The sequence below is a fragment of the Monocercomonoides exilis genome (genome assembly GCF_001643675.1).
Source record: "Monocercomonoides exilis strain PA203 chromosome Unknown scaffold65-413564, whole genome shotgun sequence".
Taxonomy (NCBI): Eukaryota; Preaxostyla; order Oxymonadida; family Polymastigidae; genus Monocercomonoides; species Monocercomonoides exilis.
The window spans coordinates 77,303-97,107 of NW_027150610.1; the positions used below are offsets into that span (position 1 = coordinate 77,303).

General features: G+C 30.7%; 2 protein-coding genes across 2 annotated transcripts; one reads left to right on the forward strand and one right to left on the reverse strand.

Annotated features, from left to right (window-relative positions):
- Positions 1 to 21: 21 nt before the first annotated feature.
- MONOS_14598 (uncharacterized protein) lies at positions 22 to 1,553 on the reverse strand (the record flags this gene model as incomplete). The annotated part of the gene is made up of 3 exons (XM_067867412.1): positions 22 to 897; positions 962 to 1,461; positions 1,529 to 1,553. The coding sequence occupies 3 exons, from the start codon at positions 1,551 to 1,553 to the stop codon at positions 136 to 138; spliced, it is 1,287 nt and encodes a 428-aa protein (XP_067719160.1). The 3' UTR covers positions 22 to 135.
- A 1,235-nt stretch (positions 1,554 to 2,788) lies between these two features.
- On the forward strand, positions 2,789 to 4,754 carry MONOS_14597 (uncharacterized protein; the record flags this gene model as incomplete). The annotated part of the gene is made up of 2 exons (XM_067867411.1): positions 2,789 to 3,008; positions 3,566 to 4,754. The coding sequence occupies 2 exons, from the start codon at positions 2,789 to 2,791 to the stop codon at positions 4,033 to 4,035; spliced, it is 690 nt and encodes a 229-aa protein (XP_067719161.1). The 3' UTR covers positions 4,036 to 4,754.
- Positions 4,755 to 19,805: the final 15,051 nt, after the last annotated feature.

Genomic DNA, 19,805 nt, shown 5'->3' on the forward strand with positions numbered 1-19,805 from the left:
GTTTCAGAAAAATGGTATTCATGAAAAAGTTAATCTGTTTTTCTCGAAAATAACTTAAATGAGGATAAATGAAGTGTTCAAACTCGGATGATGTGGGAAAAACGAAAAAATGAAATGAACAAAAAACTCAATGAATTAGATAAATACATAATAATCTTCAATATCTTCGGTCAAAAAACGCGAATAAGATTTTCTTTCATAAACGCAACGATGGAATCCGATAATCCAATCTTGGTATCCTTCTTCCTCCATCTTTTCAAATACTTTTCTTTTCATCTCTTTTCGTTTTGCTTCGTCACTCTCATTTTCCATCTTTTCCTTCAATCTTGAGCAAAAATCTCTGAAAAAATACAAATAATCTTCAATTTGTGAGCAATCAAATGAAGACTGGATGATCTCTTCCAAAGCAACATCAACAGCCCCGCCTTTTAATAAGCCTTCAATTTTCGCATACCTATTTACTACCACACCTCTGAAGGAAGAAATGCATCCCTTACAAATTTCTCTGTATTTATCCTTTGATGCTCGAAATACCCCCACAATACTCCCAATGATCTCTTCATATTCTTCATTCCACAATGAGCATGATAGAAAAAATTTTTCCAACGTTTGGATCCATCTCTTTATTATCCAAACTTCTTTCTCTTCTTTTTTGCCTTTTCCCTCTTCTTTTCTCTTCCAATTCACACTTTTTTCCAATTCCTCCAATTCCATTCTTGCCTCTTTCACAAAATGCAGCTCATTCACAATCACTTCCTCAAGACTTTTATCGATGTATAATAGGATCATCAAAAATTGCCAAGCAGACTGATAGGCAAGCTGTGTGAGGTTATGATGCTCCTGATGATATTGAATGATTTCTGCGATCTCATTCAAATACAATTCTTGTTCTAATGTCTGTTTTTAAATTGGCATTATTATAAATAGATATTGAAGTCTATTTAAAAAAAGAATCACACACCTCCCACAGTGCAAAACTACTCAAAGCCAATAAAGCTATTTCCACATCTTTTTTGGCTTCTTCGTTTTCCTCTTTCTTCAGGGAAACTTTCAAGAGGCAAGGAATGCACAACGAAAGAAAATCATGTGGAAGATAATGATCATACATCATAAAGCAACATTCATAAAGATCAATCAGTAGCTTTTCGTTCATTTCTCCTTTTTCCTTTTCATTTTCATCAACAATAATCTGTTCGATTCTTATGCAAAGCAAAGATCCATCAAAACAATTGTTGTGCAAGCTCTTCAATGCTTTGCAACGTCCTATGTTCTTCGTCCATGAGGTGGCCTCTTCCATTGGTAATTTTTGTTCTTCAATCATTTTGTCAATTTCATCATATATTTCCATGTTTAAAATGTTATCCATTTCATCAATATTCATTTCATTGAGTATTTCGATCATTTCTTCTATTTTCTGTCTCTGATCATCCTCATCGCAACCTTTCAACTCGGAAAACAATTCTACAAAAAAATGCAAAGTTCGTGACACAATCAAAAAAATAATTCACAAGAAACATCATTTACAAACTGGTGAACTTTTCAGTGGTGCTCATCTCTCGAGCTTCGCAAATATATGGTGTTTAGTTTGAATTTCCATTTTTATCAAAATAATTCAAAACTCTTGCAATAAGATAAAAGAAATAATAATATTTGAAACCTAAAAACTTCAATTGATGCTAATTCCGTTTTAGCAATCCTTTTTTAAAAAGATTTTTAGCAAGTTAGAGCAAAGAAAAAACAAAATAAACTCAATTTGAATATGTTGTTATGGCTGTTAAGATCAAATATCCTATTAATTAGATGGTATTGGAATAAGAAAAATTTATTGAAATAAAAATAATAATTCGAATAAACAGAGTTTATTCCAGATAACACCAGTTTATTCGAATAACCAAAATTTATTCCAGAAAGACCGAGTTTATTCCAATTAATCCCTCAACAAAATTTTTTTGATCCTTTTTCTCAATTAGAATGTACTGAATAATCAGAACATTTTTTGATAAATAGATATTATTAACACATGAATGTTCATTTCCGAAAATTTTTATTTAACAGTTATGGTCTAAAATCGAAAAATGTTAATCTGTTATCCCGAACAACAGCATCTGAGATCGAATAAAATTCCATGAAATATTACGAATATGTTAAAATGATGATCACAAAAATGAGGATTAAGCAGATGATATGCAATATTTGAAGGGTTTTTGTCAATGAAAGAAGAATCATTTACAAAACGAGGAATGTCCGTTCAATCTTTTAATTATTCAATTCACAGATTCACAGGATTGCATAAATATCAAAATTCAAAGCAGTTCACCGAGAAAAGACTTCCTTTAGGGAAATTTTAAAAATTTCAATCTTTGTTGGAACAGAAAGCTGCAAAAGGGAGAGCGCTTGCGTGTTTGAGTGCTCATTCACATCGTGCTCGCTTTCAAATTCAGAAGGTGGGGGTCTATTCTGTTGCTATTTCCCTGCTGCATACAAAATGAGGAGCCTCCAGTTTATTTCGTGCTCAACAATTGCAAACGGGGGAATATTGCATTTCGCACCATATCAATCAGAATTTCCAAGCAGCAACACGTATTGTTATTTCTTCTTCTTCCACGATTGCAGTTGCAACGCTTCCACTCCATATGGACATGATGTGTATTTTCGAGATGCTAACAATCTCTTTTCATCGGCTAACCCATTCTACGAATCGAACACAACGAATAGTGATGTGAAAAGATTATGCTACAGCGGAAATACTTTTGAGGAAACACAAAAGAAGGATTGGCTGAAGGAGGGAATGAAAGACCGATATGTTGGGGTGAGTGGAAGTGACGCAAACAATCTGTGCGGGATGAGCGAGGCAGCGCCTTGCAAGACAGTGAGGCATGCAGTGGGGTCGAGTATGGCGCAGCTGAGCTCTTCGATCACGGTGCTGGGTGGGAGGCATGTGAGTGAAGAGAAGACGATCAGTGTTGGGGAAAAGAAGATTTCTGTTGTTGGGAGAGGGAAGACGGTGAGTGTGATTGGGACGAATTCGCTTCCTTCAACTTCAACAACACTGTTTAGCGTATCTTCTGGTCAACTGGAGGTGGGGCATGCGGGGATAGATCACAACTCTATCAGAAGTCCATCGTAAAATATGTATGCGGTGTCACTCTGGAAACAGCAGAAAACATGCAGCAATCGAGCTCAGCTTTCATGTTCATCTCCAATCTAACATTTTACTCATTTGTGCATCATTCTATCATCCTCTGCCATCTGTTCAGCCTCGCTCAGATTTCGTGGACAGGACAATATAGACACTTCTTTCAGCAGCCAAAGATGGAAAATCTTGTTTTACTCAGTCCCCACAGCTTTCTATGTTGTCTTCGAAGTCACACTGTTCCTCCCCAGCCTCCTCACCTTATTCTTCTTCATCATCTTCTCTTTCTTCTCTTTCTCCTCCTCCTTCTTCTTCTTCTTTTTCTTCTTCTCCTCCTTCTCCTTTTTCATTATTCTCTCATCATCACCACCACCAATGCATTCTGCAGCTTCGCTGAATGTGCATTTTGATTTATTTCCTAATCCGCATCAGCATATCCTGACTGTTCCAGCACTTCGTTCAACTTCCGTGCTCTGTCTGTGCTGAAAGGAGTGAATGAGGTGAATGGACATCGAATGAGAAGTGGCAGTGGAAGAGGGAAGGAGCTTCAAGGCACATTACGTTCATCTGCTCGCTTTATGACACCACCAAGAAGCGAAGAGAGAGGAGTTCAAGTTCAAATGAAAGAGGCAAAGAAGGTGCATTTCAGAAGCAAATTGAGCGCAGAGCAGAAGAAAGGAAGGCAGATGGAAAAGCCAAAGGCGAAGACGAAGACAAAGGAGAAAAACGAGTTTTGCACATCACAAATTGAAACGTTCGATACAAGACTTGCACATGCAGTAACAGAAAGGAGGAGGAGGGGCAGGAAAAGAGAAGAAGGAGGTGATGAAAATGATAATGAACAACAGCAGAAATTTTCCCCGTTCGACGGCATACTCAAAACAGAACAGCCTCCTCGATAATTGCTTCCACTTCTTTAACTCGCTTGCTCCACATCCAATTGTTTATCTCTCCTATTCTTGTTGGAATTCCGTCGAAGCCATTCATGCTGTCATCTCCCTCCACCAACTCCTCTTCGTTCACACACAAGTCCATTTGATCATCCAGCCCAAACTCGGTCTCTTTATCGAATCTGCCTCCTTCTTCAACTTTTTCATCTATTTCGTCTTCTTCGTTGGCGATCTCAAACATCATATTTTTTTGGATGCCTTCGATCTCGAAATGCAACAGCCAATAGAAGTACAAAGAATCTGCAAAATTTTGGAAAACTGCAGATAACAGACGATCAGGAGAATTCATTCCCTTGGTGCAAATGGAATAACTCAAAAACAACTGGAACAACATCATCTATAATTTATAGAGTTTCATGTGGAGGGGCGAATAACATGCATAGCCATGTATCTGGAACAATTTCAGCCAAATGAAGTTCATTTTGCAATTCGATATTGTTTTTGGTTTTTTTTTTCCTAATTGATCATAAATGTGAAGAATAGATTGAAAAATATCACAAAAAAGAATTAACAAAGATTGTGAAATTATAAATTATAATTTGTAGCAAATTGCAAGTTATTTTGATTGCAATTATTAGTAGCAAATTGAAGAATATTTAATATTATCGTTCATTTTTCAAAACAATTCAAAATTTGAAGGATCATAAATCATTTTAACAAAATCTTGTTTATTTAATAGTTTTTTCCAAAATATAAGTGAAATTTATTTACGCATTAATGCTGTATAAGAAAGTGATTCGAGTTAATTTTTTTGTGTACCACAATAAATTTTCTTTGGTAAAAGTTATTCCGAAAAGCCAGAGTTTATTCCAATTAATTTTTTTTATTCCAATAAAAATAATTTATTCCGAATAAACTTTGTTTATTTGAATAAGTTTGTATTATTCGAATAAAACCTTTCTATTCTCATTGTATCTATTATTTCAGAGCCATTGAGAACTGTGGTATAATTTTTAATTTTGTGAAAAAAACATCGATTTGTTCCATACACTGACTTCTTTCATTAATTGATGTGTATGACATTTTAATTAATTGAAAATTTTGAGCATGCATCCATTATATTTTTTTGATCGTCAGTTAATAAAAGAATTCAATATTCAAGGAAATAGCTGAAATAAACTTTCAAATAATTTGAAAAGTGTCAATATGTTCATGCAGAAACACGAATATGCAGAAAAGACATGTTTAACCATCGTCTGGGAAGCAATTGAAGATTTGACTTTATTTGTTTGCAATTTAAGGAAACTTCATGTAATAGAAACTGATATATTAATTGAATATTGAGATTTGATATTTTCATTGAATGAACCAGTCACAACCTTTGTCTTTTTTATTGAATCCATTTTCCACGTATTTTCTATTGTTGTTTCTGCATCTTATTTCTGAGAATGTTTATGTTAATTTCTGCTAGCATTTTCCTTTTCCGAACTTTCCCCAACAGTTGCTTCAAGTTGATTAGGTTTTTTAAATAACAAACATCAAACAAGCAAAACAAACTGTTCTATATCTTTTTATTTGTTCAATAGTTAAAAAGTCATTTTGATTGATATTCAAACAAGAAGAAAAAGAAACAAAAAAGTCAAGAGTTCAATTTTTATATCTTCTTTTAAGTTTTTGTTAATTCATTTAATTGCAATTAAAATCGTGACAAAAATCGAAAAATCAATCAAATGCTTGAAAAAATTTTTATTAATATAATATCGGGCAAAAGGGTATTATACCGGAACATTCAAAAACCCTTCCAATCTATTAATAACAATTTATAATAAGTAATTATCCTATTTAAACTTGTCAATCTAGTGCGGAAACTCGTTAATAAAATTTTTGAAAATTTAAAGATCAAAAAATTTTTCACGATTTTAGGGAATGATCAACATTTTTTCATGGCTGAACCAAATTTGATCTTGAAAGATAGAACTATTTCATTGAGAAATCGCACATTTTATGATGAAGAGAAAGCATGGAATTGGTATTTCACAGTGCTGCGAGATGGAATTGCACCAGCGTGCAGAATTCACAAAATGGAAAAAAATTGCAGAATGGAAGAAGGATACAGATATTGGATTTGTCCCAGATGCAGAAAATTCAAAAGTTCCGTTCATGAAGGAACCGTATTCGAAAATATGAAAAAGCCCCTTGGAATTACTCTGCTTGTATTACTATATCTCTGGTTGAAAATCCCAATCAAAACTGTTTCAATGTTATTGTCTGTGAACAGAAAAACTATATCATATTGGACTAGTGTAATGAGGTGCTGTTACATGCGGATTTGGAACAGAAACCAGCACAAAATCGGAGGAGAGGGGAAGATTGTGGAGATAGACGAAGCAGTCTGGAGAAGAAGGAAATACCATAAAGGAAAAAAGAAGAAATTGATTTGGATTTTTGGAGGAGTCGAAAGGTTGGAAGGTGGAGGAGCAGGTGATAGATTTATGATGATAGTACCAGACAGAACCAAAGATACACTGATTCCAATAATTCTTGATCACATCAAATTCGGAACAAAGATTTATTCTGACGAATGGAAAGCTCACCAATGTTCGACGTCGTTTGGTTATTTACATGAAACAGTCTGCCACAAGCGGGAATTCTTCAATAAAGAGAATAAGGCTTGCACAAACACTATTGAAGCGTTATGGAAGCATTCAAGGTCATCTTTTCCTCAATCCGGAATGAGAATAAAATATCTCGCTGATCAGATTGCAATGTTTTTGGTGAAAAGTTCATTGAAGCTTGAGTTACAAGATGTGATGAAAGAGTTGATTCATTATGAACCTGATGAATTAATTGAAGAGGAAAATGAAATTATTGAAGAAATAAATGAAGAAGAAATCCCGGATGCAGATGATATTTTTCCTGAAATTGAAGAAGATAACAATTTGGTACCATTAGAAGCAGGAGACGGAGAAGGTTCGACAGAACATTGCCCTTCAAAATTATTATATTTACATTTTCATATTATTTTTTCATTTTTTATATATAAAAATTTCATGTCTTAGAATGATTTTTTGAAATTTTGAAAATTTTTCATTTCAACACAGAATGATTTCCTCACTCTGATATTTTGTATGAATGAATATTATACGATGATAAATGCTTTTATAATAAAATAAAGCCAATTCTGATGTACCGGTATAGTACCCATTTGCCAAAAATTTTGAAGTGTTTCAAGAAAATACATTTGAATATTATTTAATTAAAAATATACCATTATAGATACATGATAGACACTAACAAAAAAACGTGTATTCCGACAGGCCTCGCTCAACAAAAAGCAGGCATACCGCACAGCTGTCAAAAGCTTTGAACGACATAGATTCGGAGGACCCGGAGGGATGCTTAATTCACTTCATCCATCATAGCAAACCTGGTAAATCCTTTCGGGAAGTAATTGAAAGCAATTTCAACAGTGTGAACATTAATTCAAATTGTTGTATAATAATAACAAAATAACTTCTTTGTTAATCTGGATTTATTAATGTTTTTGAAATTATAAAACAGCAAAAATAAACAAACTTCAAGATAAACTTTCGCAGGTACTTTCTGTTCTGAATAGGCATGAAAGGGTTTCGGTTCTCGGTTACGTGTCAAACATTTTCCCCATGGGAAAACTGGAGAAGAGTGATTGGAATGTTACAAAAAACGAATTCTATTACTCCCAAAAGCTTGGAAAGATTTTTTAGCAGAAAAAACAGTTCCTTCAAACGAACAAAAAAAGGATAATTGCTCCAATTTGAAATGTTTGGTTTCTCTATTTTTTCGTTAACGATAGTTTTCTTGCTATTTTCTGTAACCAAATAAAGCAAGCCAATTTAATATGGCAGAATCCTGGATGTTGTGCCACAGTTCTTGTAGTTGTGAAAACGGAAGAAAACGATAAAAATGTTTTCTCATTTTCATTTTTCTGAACAATTTGGAATTTTATAAATATCGTTTTTTTATTCACTGCCTTTGATCAAAAACTCTTTTGTATTAACTATTTCAGCTGTGAAAAATAACCATAGGCACGACAATCCGAACGAATCCCAGTCTTGCATTATTTCTAACGTGTATGAAAATGATGCGAATCTGAAAAATCAACATGCAGTTGATGTTGATCGAAAAGAAGTCGTCAAAACTTCCTCTCGATCTAAAAATGAAAAGAAAAATGAAAAGAAAATTATTGAAGATAAAAAAAAAGAAACAGTTTTTTCTCCGACAGAGAAAAGACTGATAGAAAAAACAAAAAAGAATTTATATTTTGAAATGACGAATGAATTGGAAATCAAAATGGCTTATTCTACGTTTTGTAAAAAAAACAAAGAATTTTTAAAAAGCCAAGAAAAGGACTGATCTTTGTGATATTTGTGAGAGAGGTAATTTTTTAGAGAGGAAAGAAAAAGAATTAATGAAAAAGAATAAGAAATTAAATGATGAAGAAAAGGAAGAAATAGAATAAATTGAAAACCATAGTAAAATGGCAAAATGCCAGCGTGATTATTTTTATCACGTGAAAAATAATATGAAACAAAATGAAGTATCCATCATTATGGACTTCAAAGAGAATTGGGCTTTGCCCATTACAAGAAACGAAACTTGTAAAAATTTTTATGAAAAAAAACAAATTTCACACTTGTGTTTTGTTGTTTTTAAAGTTGACAAATTTTTTAAACTTAAGAAATTTTGTTTTAATTTCTTTTCCGAAATTTTATCTCATGATTTTAGATTTGTGCTGGAATCATAAAAACAATTATAGAAATTCGATATTTTCAAAGATGTTTCTTCTTTTCATTTCTTTTGAAATAATGGACCCCATTTTAGGAACTCACACATATTACACTTTTTATTATCTAATTCGTCTCCAATTTTATGCAATAAAATTTGTTCTTTGTCATTTTTCGCAGAGCACCACGGGAAAAGTGAGTGCGATAGTGAATTTGGGAATTTGACTCGTTGTTTTGATAACAATTCAAATGATTATGTTTTATTGACGATTGATGATTTAATAAATTTTTTCAATTCTAATTGCAATTCTAAATATTGTGAAAATAACTTTATTAATTTAAATATTGATAATATTTCTTTTTCTGATTCTGATACACAGATGATAATGAATGAACAGAACTTTCCAACAATAACTCCTGATTTGTCTTTTAATACCAACGGACAAAGAGAAAATGAAACGAAACATATTTTTTTAAAGTTTGTTAAAGCATTTTTTTTTTCAATTTGATCAACATTATTTTTTCCATTAAAACAAAATCTTTATTTTAATATTAAATTTGATATATCTTAATAAATCTGAAAGACACGAAATAGAAGCAAATAATGTTTGGGGTGAATTAATCATCTCTGGATTGAAGAAATTTTTATTTTTCACAAAGAAAAATGGAAAAATATTGGCTTCTCCTCTCAATAGTATTGATTCTCAGAATTATATTGAAATAAATTGTAGAGAAAGAAAAAGAAAAACAGAAAAGGAAAGGAAAATTTATTTGGGGAATGGAAAGAACGAAAATTTTTTTAATATTGAAATGGATAAGAGTATTGGAAAAAGCGTGAAGAAAACAATAAAGGATAGAATGAATTATTTGAAAGCTTTTAATTATGATTCAACATTATTTAATAACACTTTTTTTTTCTGATGATTCTTTAATAGGTGAAGATTCAAACTGCTCCATTGAAAGCGAATCAGGTATGTTAGGTATGCAACAAATAAACAGTTCTCCAAAGAATTGCTTTATTCATTTTCAAACCATAAATAGTTATTCACATTTAAATTCTTTTAATTTGGATAGCTCTGAAAATCATAATAATTCTTCAAATTTGTCTGATTTTTTTATTAATTCAAATTCATAAATTATCAGCAACTCCACAATGGAGGAAGATTTCTAAAAATTTATGACATTTTTTTATAAAGTCCATTTTTTGAAGTCTTGCTTATCCAATGATAACTGTATTTTTCAGTTTGAGGACTAAACTGAATCCTTCCTATTTTTATTCAAATATTATTTGGATAAAAATTTGCAGGCCTTGTGTCCAGATTCAGTTTCCCAGGAGAATTTCAAAAAATGGACTCTATGAAAAAATATGTGTGAATAATTACACATTATACCAAAAACAAATAAACATACAGCAAAATTTACGATTTTTATTAATTGCTTTTTTATTGATCAATAATTTTTCCTTTCCTTTTTTTTCATTTTCGATTTTTTTTCCTTTTTTTTTTGTATTTGTTTTTCGGTTTTCTTAATAATTAATTAATTGATTTTTTTCCTTTATTTATTAATTAATTCTATTCATTAGGCGTAACATTATGAGTGGAACAAAAGTCAGAAAGAGCGAAATACTGTCCCAACTGATATTTCCAAAAAAAAAAAAATTATGAACAAAAGTTTTTTGAAGAATGAAATAACTAAAAGAGTTACTTATTTTTTTATTCAATGAATTATTTCATATTTAAAATAAGAATCTTTCTTAGTTTCTATTCATTTTTGAAATCATTCTTTTGTTCGACTTTTGATAATTTTTTTCTCTGTTCAAAACAATTGAATAAAATTGTGAAAAGATTGTGGTTTATAAAGCACTTATCCTTGATGGACACATTTGAAATAAACGAAAGTCAATTTTTCATTAAGAAATTAATGAAGATTTTTTTAAATTGGGGGAAAATATGGTCTTTCAAGCTTTTTATGCAAAAAGAACAAAAAAATTGTTTCACTCATAACTTTTCTTTGCTTTGTCAGATTTCAAAATTAACAGTATTCTCATATTTATAAACAGAAATCATTGATATTGCAACACAGTGTTTTGTGACAACAAAAATATTTCAATAATTGAACCCATTTTCCCGTATTATCTGATCACAAAAAGTTCATCGAAAGTGCATAATTTTTCTATGAAAATGCCTGAAGTCATTTATTTTGTCCCAATTATTCTCAATAAATTTTTTTAGAAATAAATTCATTTTTGAATTTGATATTTTTTGTGGAAATTATCTTATTTCAAAATTTATCATTCATATTGACATTTGAATAGCATTTTTCTTATTTTGGTTCACAATTTTTGTAAATAAATTAACAATAACTTGTGAAGAATTGTGATTCAATATAAGACCAGCTGTTAGATATTTTTTCGATAACAATGAATTGGTGCAAATAAACTGTGATAAATATTGATTGTCAAAAAATCCAACATGTGACTTTTAAACGCCTTCTTTCCAAATGAAAGGTTAACTCAAGATCAATTGTTTAAAACACTATCGAAATAATAATTAGATAATATATTAGTGATTAAATCAGATTTTTTTGTTAAAATTTTGATCAACAAGTCAAAAATTCAAAATAATATGAGCATCAAAAGATTGATCAATTTGGGTGATTATTTTTAAAATCATATTTTTTCCATTCAAAAAATTCGGTTCGAAAATTGCACTTGAAAATCAACAAAAGAATACCGAAAAGTGAAAAAGCTTATAAAAAAATATCTTTCTCTTTGTTTGAGCTTTCAAATTCGTTTTGATAGCAGTTGCGATAATTCAACAATTCTGACACAAAGTCTTTTCCAAATGACAAACAATGTAAGAAAAATCGACACCCCGAAAAAAGTTATGATTTCAAAAATAATCACCTTCATTTTTATGAGAATTCAGTCTATGGCTAATAATTAACGAATGAAATCAATCGAATCATCGTCAGGAGGAAAAACAGAATTTGTTGTTTATTTTTTGCATTAAATGAGAAACAATGCAATGGCTCCACGACAATGTTGTGAACACTATCAGAAGATGCGCTGTTGCATATAATTGTTCGTTAATGATATTAACAAAAGGGACTGAATGAACATAGTTTTATTTTTATTTTCCGCTAACGCATAGAAAAAGTTTTTGTGATGATAGGAACTCCTTTTCAAAATCGAAGCTTTCTATTTCAAATTAAACAGGATTCGAAACTTCATCAATTATTCACTCTATGCAAAGTGGAAATTTCTTTTTTATATCTTCGTTTTTTTTTAAATAAATGAAATTAATCAATCTATTGCAAATCCATAGTAATCAATCTTGTGTTTTTTTTAGAATCATAAACGCACTTCTCTGCATTTCTATAACTTAATGCGAAAAACACAGTGCTTCTTATTTTTTACGTTTACAGGAGAACATACGCTCAGATGATAAGAGGAATCCAAACTCCAATGGGAGGTCCTGGCCGCATTGTGGAAATTGACGAAGCTGTTCGGAGAGAGCGAAAATACAAGAAAAATTTTGATTTTTTATCTATTGAAACTTTATTTACAATTGAACTATTTTTATAATACCGTGCTAAAAAGCAAATTTGGATTTTCGGTGCTCAGGAACGTGGAGGAAAAGCATTTGTTTTCCCTGTGGCAAACCGATCTGCTTCAGTATTAATTCCGTTTTTAAAATAATATATTCGTCCCGGAACAGAAATTCACTCTGATCAATGGAAAGCATATTCTTCTTTGAGTGAGAATGGATTCACACACAAGACTCTTCATCATTCCGAGCATTTTGGAGGTTTATATTTTCTCTTGTTATGTCTTTTTTCATGAAATAATATTTCACACTTATTCAGATCCAATCACAAGCGCTTGCGCAAATCGTATTGAAGCATTTTGGGCTAAGCTTTGGAAGTCAATTCCTTCACATGGAGTGAGACTAAATAGAATGCAAGAATTTATCTATTCATTTTTGTTTTTCAGAAATCGAAAAGTTGATTTATCCATATTTGTGTCGAATGTGATGAAATACAGTGATGAAGAATACAAAGGTCTTGAGGATGAAGCTTTTGGTCCAGAAGAAGAGGAAGAAGAAGCTGGAGCAGAAATGCTTCACTAAGAAGAATCTTCAGAATCCGATTATGATCTTTTAATTGATTCATAATCAGATGGTGTTGGAGATGGAGAAGATGCATCTGAATAGGAGGCTGATTAGAAAAAACCGATTTTTCTTCATATTTCACTATTTGAATTTTTAATGAAAGCATGATTCGAACGATTATTTTTTTAATGTTTTTACAAGGGATCTTAACGTGCCATTAGCGAAAAAGAAGAGAAATAAATAAATAAACAAACAAAATGAAGAATGAATGATAGAGAAAGAGAAAAAGAGAAAGAGAAAAAAAGAGAGTTAAAGAAAGCAGAAGAGGCTGTTTCCAATGCTCATGAAATGGAACTGAATTTTTTAAGATTCAATTTGATTTAAATAGAAAAAGGAAAATCGTTAAAATATATGGGTAATTATTTTTGAATCCATATTTTCTCTCTCAAAATTTTCGGTTTGAGTTTTCACTTTAAATGTGGATAAATGAATAACGAAAAGTTATTCCTCCTTTCAAAGATAATTTTATCTTGAAAATTTTCTCACTCATTGATAAAAGAAACAATTTTCTAATTTTTTCTTTTTGAATGAATTTTTCCTCATCATAGAAATAAAACGTTAAAAGAATCAACACTCCGAAAAAAGTTATGATTTCAAAAATAATTACCCATATGTTTTTTTATTATTAATAAGAGTTGACATAATTTCAATAAACATATAAATTGGAAGAATTATTAAAAAGAGATTATTTTGATAAATAAAAAAGAACATTAATATTCAATAAAACCACATATCAACCATTAACAAACCTTGCCCACAAATGTGCCTTCTGGAACAGCTGTACAAGCTTCACAAGGAACAATGGTGGATCTTCGATTGACAACATACTTTCATCCCCATCAAATATAGAAGTTTTTTTAATCACCACTCGCTGAATTAATATCAACGGAACAAAAACAGCACTTTCTTCTTCTTCTTTTCGCGTTTTAGTCATCTCTAATCCTTTTCCCTCTTCCACTCTTCTATCGCATCATCCAGCTCCATCCAATTCACCAGTACAAACGCAACTTCTTCTCTCCCAAATCAACCGGTTAAAATTAGTAAGTGTATTCACATAGCCCAACTGCTCTTGTGTCATTCACCTGCGCTGTGAACAGAACAAGCCACAAAAGACAGTCGACTACCAGTTCCTAACATATAAGAAACGTTTGTCTGTAAAAAATTGAGCTTCTCGTGTTTCTCAAGCAAAGCATCAGTTATTTCATAACAAACAAAACGCATTTGAGTTCTGTTTTCATTGTTTCTTTTTGTTTGAGGGGAACTGAATCATCAGTCCGAAATTCTTTTTCTTCTTCAACTTCCATCACTGCTTTCTCTTCCTCCATCTCCTTCGCCCCCCTGTTTATCTTTTGCAACAGCTCCATTTGCACACGCTCTGCTTCCTGTGCCTGCACCCAGTCCGCTGTCAAGCCCTTATTCTATCGAATTCACAAATTCAACCAAAATTTCAGCTCTGATATTAAACCTCATCCTCTGTTCGTTTCTCCGCTTTTTCTGTTCACTCAAACGATCTTCTTCGCACAACACATCGCACACACGAAAGCCCTACTACAGGCAGAGTGTGTGGGGCAGACAGTGCGCCTTGGAAAAGCATAAGAGAGCACTTGCACCACAAGTTCAGGATGAATGGTGCAAAGAGAAAGGCAAAGACGCAATGGGCGAAGGCTTTGGCAGACGAAAGCATGTCAAATACTTCGGTGAAAGGGAGAAGAAGTGAAGTTGCGAAAGCGTTGTGTGAAGATTAAGATGGAATCCCTGAGGAATGTTGTTGTGAGAAAGTCAAAGATGAATGAAGTGTCAAAGAATGAAGTGTTAAAACAAAATGTGTTGTATTGTCAATTTCAGTTAAAAATGATTATTCTTTTTGAAAAGTTTCTGATGTTTGATATTAAAATTTAACAAAAATTTCATATTTTGCTCAGGTTTTTGTTGATATACACCAAACTTCAAAAAAATGAAATCTATTTTTGGAAAATGTTATTTCATTCATTCTTAAGAAGATTATTGAGTGGAAACAGAAATATGAGCAAAATATGAAATTTTAAATTCATTTGATTATTTAACATTAGCGACTTTTCAATAAGAATTACCCAATTATCCATGTTTTGAAATTTTTGATAATTTTTTTCCACAATAAACGGAGTAATACATTTGTATTAACAATTAGCAGGATACATATTATTTGAGATTGAAAATTATCTTTAACATGTAAAATGCGCTTTTCTTTAGGTTTTAAAATTTAATATGAAAAGAAAATATTATCAACAAGCTTTCTTTTTGAAAATTTTTGTTGTATTTTTATTTCATTTTCAGAAAAAATATTTTAAAAATATTATCAACTGGTTAAATTTTCTTTTTTCTTTTTTGGTTTTTCATATTAAAAAAAGCCTTTTCAATTTCTTCATTTTCTGTTTCTTCTCTTTTGGATTCTTTTCTTTAATCCTTTTCTTTTTTCCATTCAATAAAAAATTCTTCATCGGAAATTAATTTTCCAAAATAATCTAACCTTTTTGTTCTTTTCTTCAGAGTGACAGAAGGTTTTTTTGGAAGCTTTACTAACATTTCGTGCCACTGGTGTGAGAGCACTCCGCTCTTCGCAAAAGATGATTTGATTGTTGAAGGCAACTTAGAAGTTTGCAAAGATTGTGTTAGCACATCAGCAAGCGCTTCTCGTCGCAAAACAACAGAAGAAGAAGAAGGAGCTTCATAATTGGCATTAATTGTTTTTTTAAAAACAGCTAATACGCCACGATCCAACGGCTGTGCGATGTGAGTGGTGTGGGGTACGAAGGTGACCACATCTATTGAAGAATCGGCGAACTTCTTCCACAAGTCAGGCTGCGCTCTCGAAGAATGAGAATCAAGAAGGAGAAGTCACGTTTCTGCACTTTTCTTCAAAGCATCTCTTCTTTGTTGAATTCCTGAAAGAAGTTCTTCTTTTGCATATTTCAGAAAAAGAGCAACAGTCATCCAATTTTCGTTTTCTTTCTATTCATTTTGATACAAGCTCAAAAAAAGAATAACTCATCTGGTGATTTCCAACAAAACCAGTAAATGACATTTAAAAAAAGAATATCTGAAGGCTGCAGCTGAAACGATGAGAATTGTGATAGACATGAATGGAAAAATATTGACTTTCAAGCTTTTTTTGCATAATACATGAAATTTTAGTTACACTTTTAACAAATTAAAACATAATAAGATTTCAAAATAAATTTAATTTTCACATCCGAAAACAGGCATCACTGAAATCAAAACATTACGTTATCTTCCATTTCACGAATGTCAAAAAATGGACTCATTTTTATTGTGTTTTTTGATCACAAAAAGTCAATGAAAAGTGCATTATTTTTTAATGAAAATGCCTGAAGTCAAGTATTTTGTCCCATATCAATTATGAATGTCAAACAAACTCATCATCATTGCCTTGTTTTCAAATACGTCTGAACATTTAATCACAACAATTCACTCTGGTGAGAAATATTTATTCCGCGATCAAAATTCGATGATGTTTCAAATGGTTGAACGAGAAAATAAACGAATTGAAGAAAAATATTATCAGAAAAATAAAAAAGAAAGAAAAGATGAAAAGAAGTTCACAGAAAATCAAGAAAAAATAACAAAAAAATGAACATTTCTATTTCCAGTGAACGAAAAACGATGGATTGACAGAACAAATAAGCAACTTCATGAAGAAATGATAATGATATTGATGTGAAAAGATCATATACAGCCTTTTTTAAGAAAACAAAAAATTTCAGGAGAGAAAGAAAAAAAACAGATCTTGGTGAAATTAGCATGAGAGAGAGTTATTTGATGAGAAAAGAAAAGCAACTGAGGAGTGTTGTGAAGACTTATAGCGAAAATGAAACAGAAGAAATCAAATTGAATCAAGAACATAAAAAAATGGAACAGTGTCAGTTGAGCTATTACAATAAAATGAAGAGCAAATTAAGATAAAACGAAGCGATTATTGTGATGGATTTCAAGGAGAATTGGTGCTTTATAATATCTCAAAAAGAAACTGGAAGAAATTTCTATGAAAAGGAACAAATCTCTCATTTGTGCTTTATTGTTTATTCGAAAACCAACAATAATGAAATGAAAAAATTTTGTTTCAATTATTTTTCAAAAATTATAACTCATGATTATAGATTTATTTACGAGTGTTTGACTCAATTATTACGTATTGATTTGTTTGAAAATGAAATGAACTTTCATTTTTTTTTGTGACAATGGGCCACATTTTAGGAATTCGAGTGTTTTCTATTTATTATTTTCTAATAATTCTGTTTTATTTAAAGATAAAAACTGTTCACTTTCGTTTTTCACCGAGCATCATGGAAAAAAGAAAGTGACAGTGAATTTGGGTCAAAAACAAGTTTAATTAATAACAATTTGCGAAATTGAACATTAAATACAATTTATGATCTTGTTGATTTTTTTTGTCAAAATTGTGATTCTTATTTTGGTGATAATTTTTGAAATCATTACTTTTTTGATGTGCTGATTTCAAAAAGTTGTTCATCATAATGAAGACATTTTGTATTCGAATGCCTAATGTTTCATAATTGTTTCAAAAACGAATGGTTTTGTTGAAATAAAGATGCAGATATCTTTCATTAACATTTTCACTTTTCGTTTTTCTTTTGCGAATATTTAAGTAAAATTTTTCGAATCGCACTTTTAAATTGTAAAAATGAGATTTCATAAATAATCACCCATTTGTTCAATTTCGATTTTAATTCACTCTCAACATCCATTTTTCTTTTTTCTTTGTCTGCTTCATATTCGTCCACTTCGATTTTTTATTATATTATTTGCAACAAATAGGTAAATAACTTTATCATGTTTATCATTTTTCGGGTGAACTTTCATTTTTTTCGTCTAAAAAAAATTTATTTTAATTGGGTTATCCTTTTTTGATAAGTTGCAAATATTTAATATCCTGGTCAAATAATAATGTTCCATATTTGATCATTTTTTGTTGTTGTTTATCCATTGAGTTTCTCCACAATGCATTTATTCTCATATAAGTGTTTATTATTGAAACCATATTTTTTCATTCACAATTTTCTGTTCAAGAATGTCCCTTGCAGATAAATAAATGATGACTGAAAAGTGAAATGGATCAATAACGATATCCTCTTCTTTGTTTGTGCTTCAACTTCAATTTTTAAAACAGTCGTGTCAAACGTTCCTTTTGAATACAAAATCATTTTACAATGACAAACAACCCTTGAAAAATCAATACACAGAAAAAAGTTATGATTTCAAAAAGAATCACCCATATTTAATAGGTTTATGTATTCTAATTTTCAAAATGATGAAGATTGGTTATTCGATAGCAAAAAATAATCAAATAAGAAACATTTTTATTTGACTATGATATCTAACATTTGCAACTTTTCAAAAAGAATAACCTAATTTTTAATATTCATTGTTATTTACAAAGAAGAATATCTGATTCCAATTGGAGAGCTGATTGTGAAAGAGATGATAAATGACCTGTTTTTAACAAAAAAAAATCAATTATTTTCATTTCGCTGCAGTTAGCACATCGAATGATAGATAATTATCAGAAATTGATTTCTAAATATTTTATCGAAAGTGATAAAAAAAAGATTGGTTCTTGAATATGAAAAAAGATATTTCTCTGAAAAAGATGATTCAAAAAACAGAAAATTGGTGGAAAACGCGATAAAAAAAACTGGAAACAGATTCGAGATGCTAAGTACCTTTAAAGCTGAATTGAATAATTATGTGATTGAAACTTTCGAAATAGATGGTATGAAATGGAAGAAATAGAAACTGAAATAAGTATGTTTGAAAGAAACAAATTCTTGAAAATCAAAATGGAAAATAATGAATATTTTGCGATGATTCTCAGCACGATTATTTGAATCAAAATAGTATTTTTTGTAATGTCACAAGCACAGGTTGACCTCTATGAAAGATATAAACTTTCGAATGAAACAATAAAAATATTCATGCTCATCACTATTTCCGACAAATAGTTATTTTTCTTCCAATTCAAACAATTTATATCAGATACAAAATGATTCATTTTCTGTATCTGTTCAGGAGCAAACAAGAATGTGGGGTTTTTCCAGTCTAATAGAAACTGACGATTTTTAAAAATTCTGACTGAAAAAAAAACCATTAATCAATATAAAAATGTTACTAAAAAATTAGTTTTTTCCCACTCACCCTGCGATACATTTTTATTAATGTTTAAGGGTGTGACTAAATTATTCCTATTTGAATAATTGTTTCATTTATTCTCCAATTTGCAGGTTTAAGGTCCAGATTCAGTTTCCCAGGTACAAAAACAATAATTTCTTTTTTCATATTTAATTATTGCTCTTTCATTTTTCTTAAAAATGCTGATATTACAAATATAAAAAATTAATTGCTCAAATAGACAATTTTATATCACGTGGACATTTTCCTAATGGCTGGATAGAAGCCTTTTCTCGTTATCCAATGAATATAGAATTTTGATCTTTTCACTCATCATTCGAAAGGTGAATATGAGGATATGAATGTCTGAAAATTCATCATTCTTGTGCATTCCTATGAAAAATAAATATTGTTTTTTGGAAAATTTAAGGGCAATTTGTTTTTCCGAATTTCCAAGAAATACAATATTTATTTTAAAAATATTTATTCAAGTGAATGAAGTATTTTCAGCATTCTGAGAATACTCATATTCACCTGACAAACGATATAAGAATAGAAAAAAGTTCTGCATTTAATGGCTTCTAAGAAAAGGCTTCTTTCCGACCATTAGGAAAGTGTACACATGTTATGAAAGTGATTATAATTAATTATAAAGGAACGATAG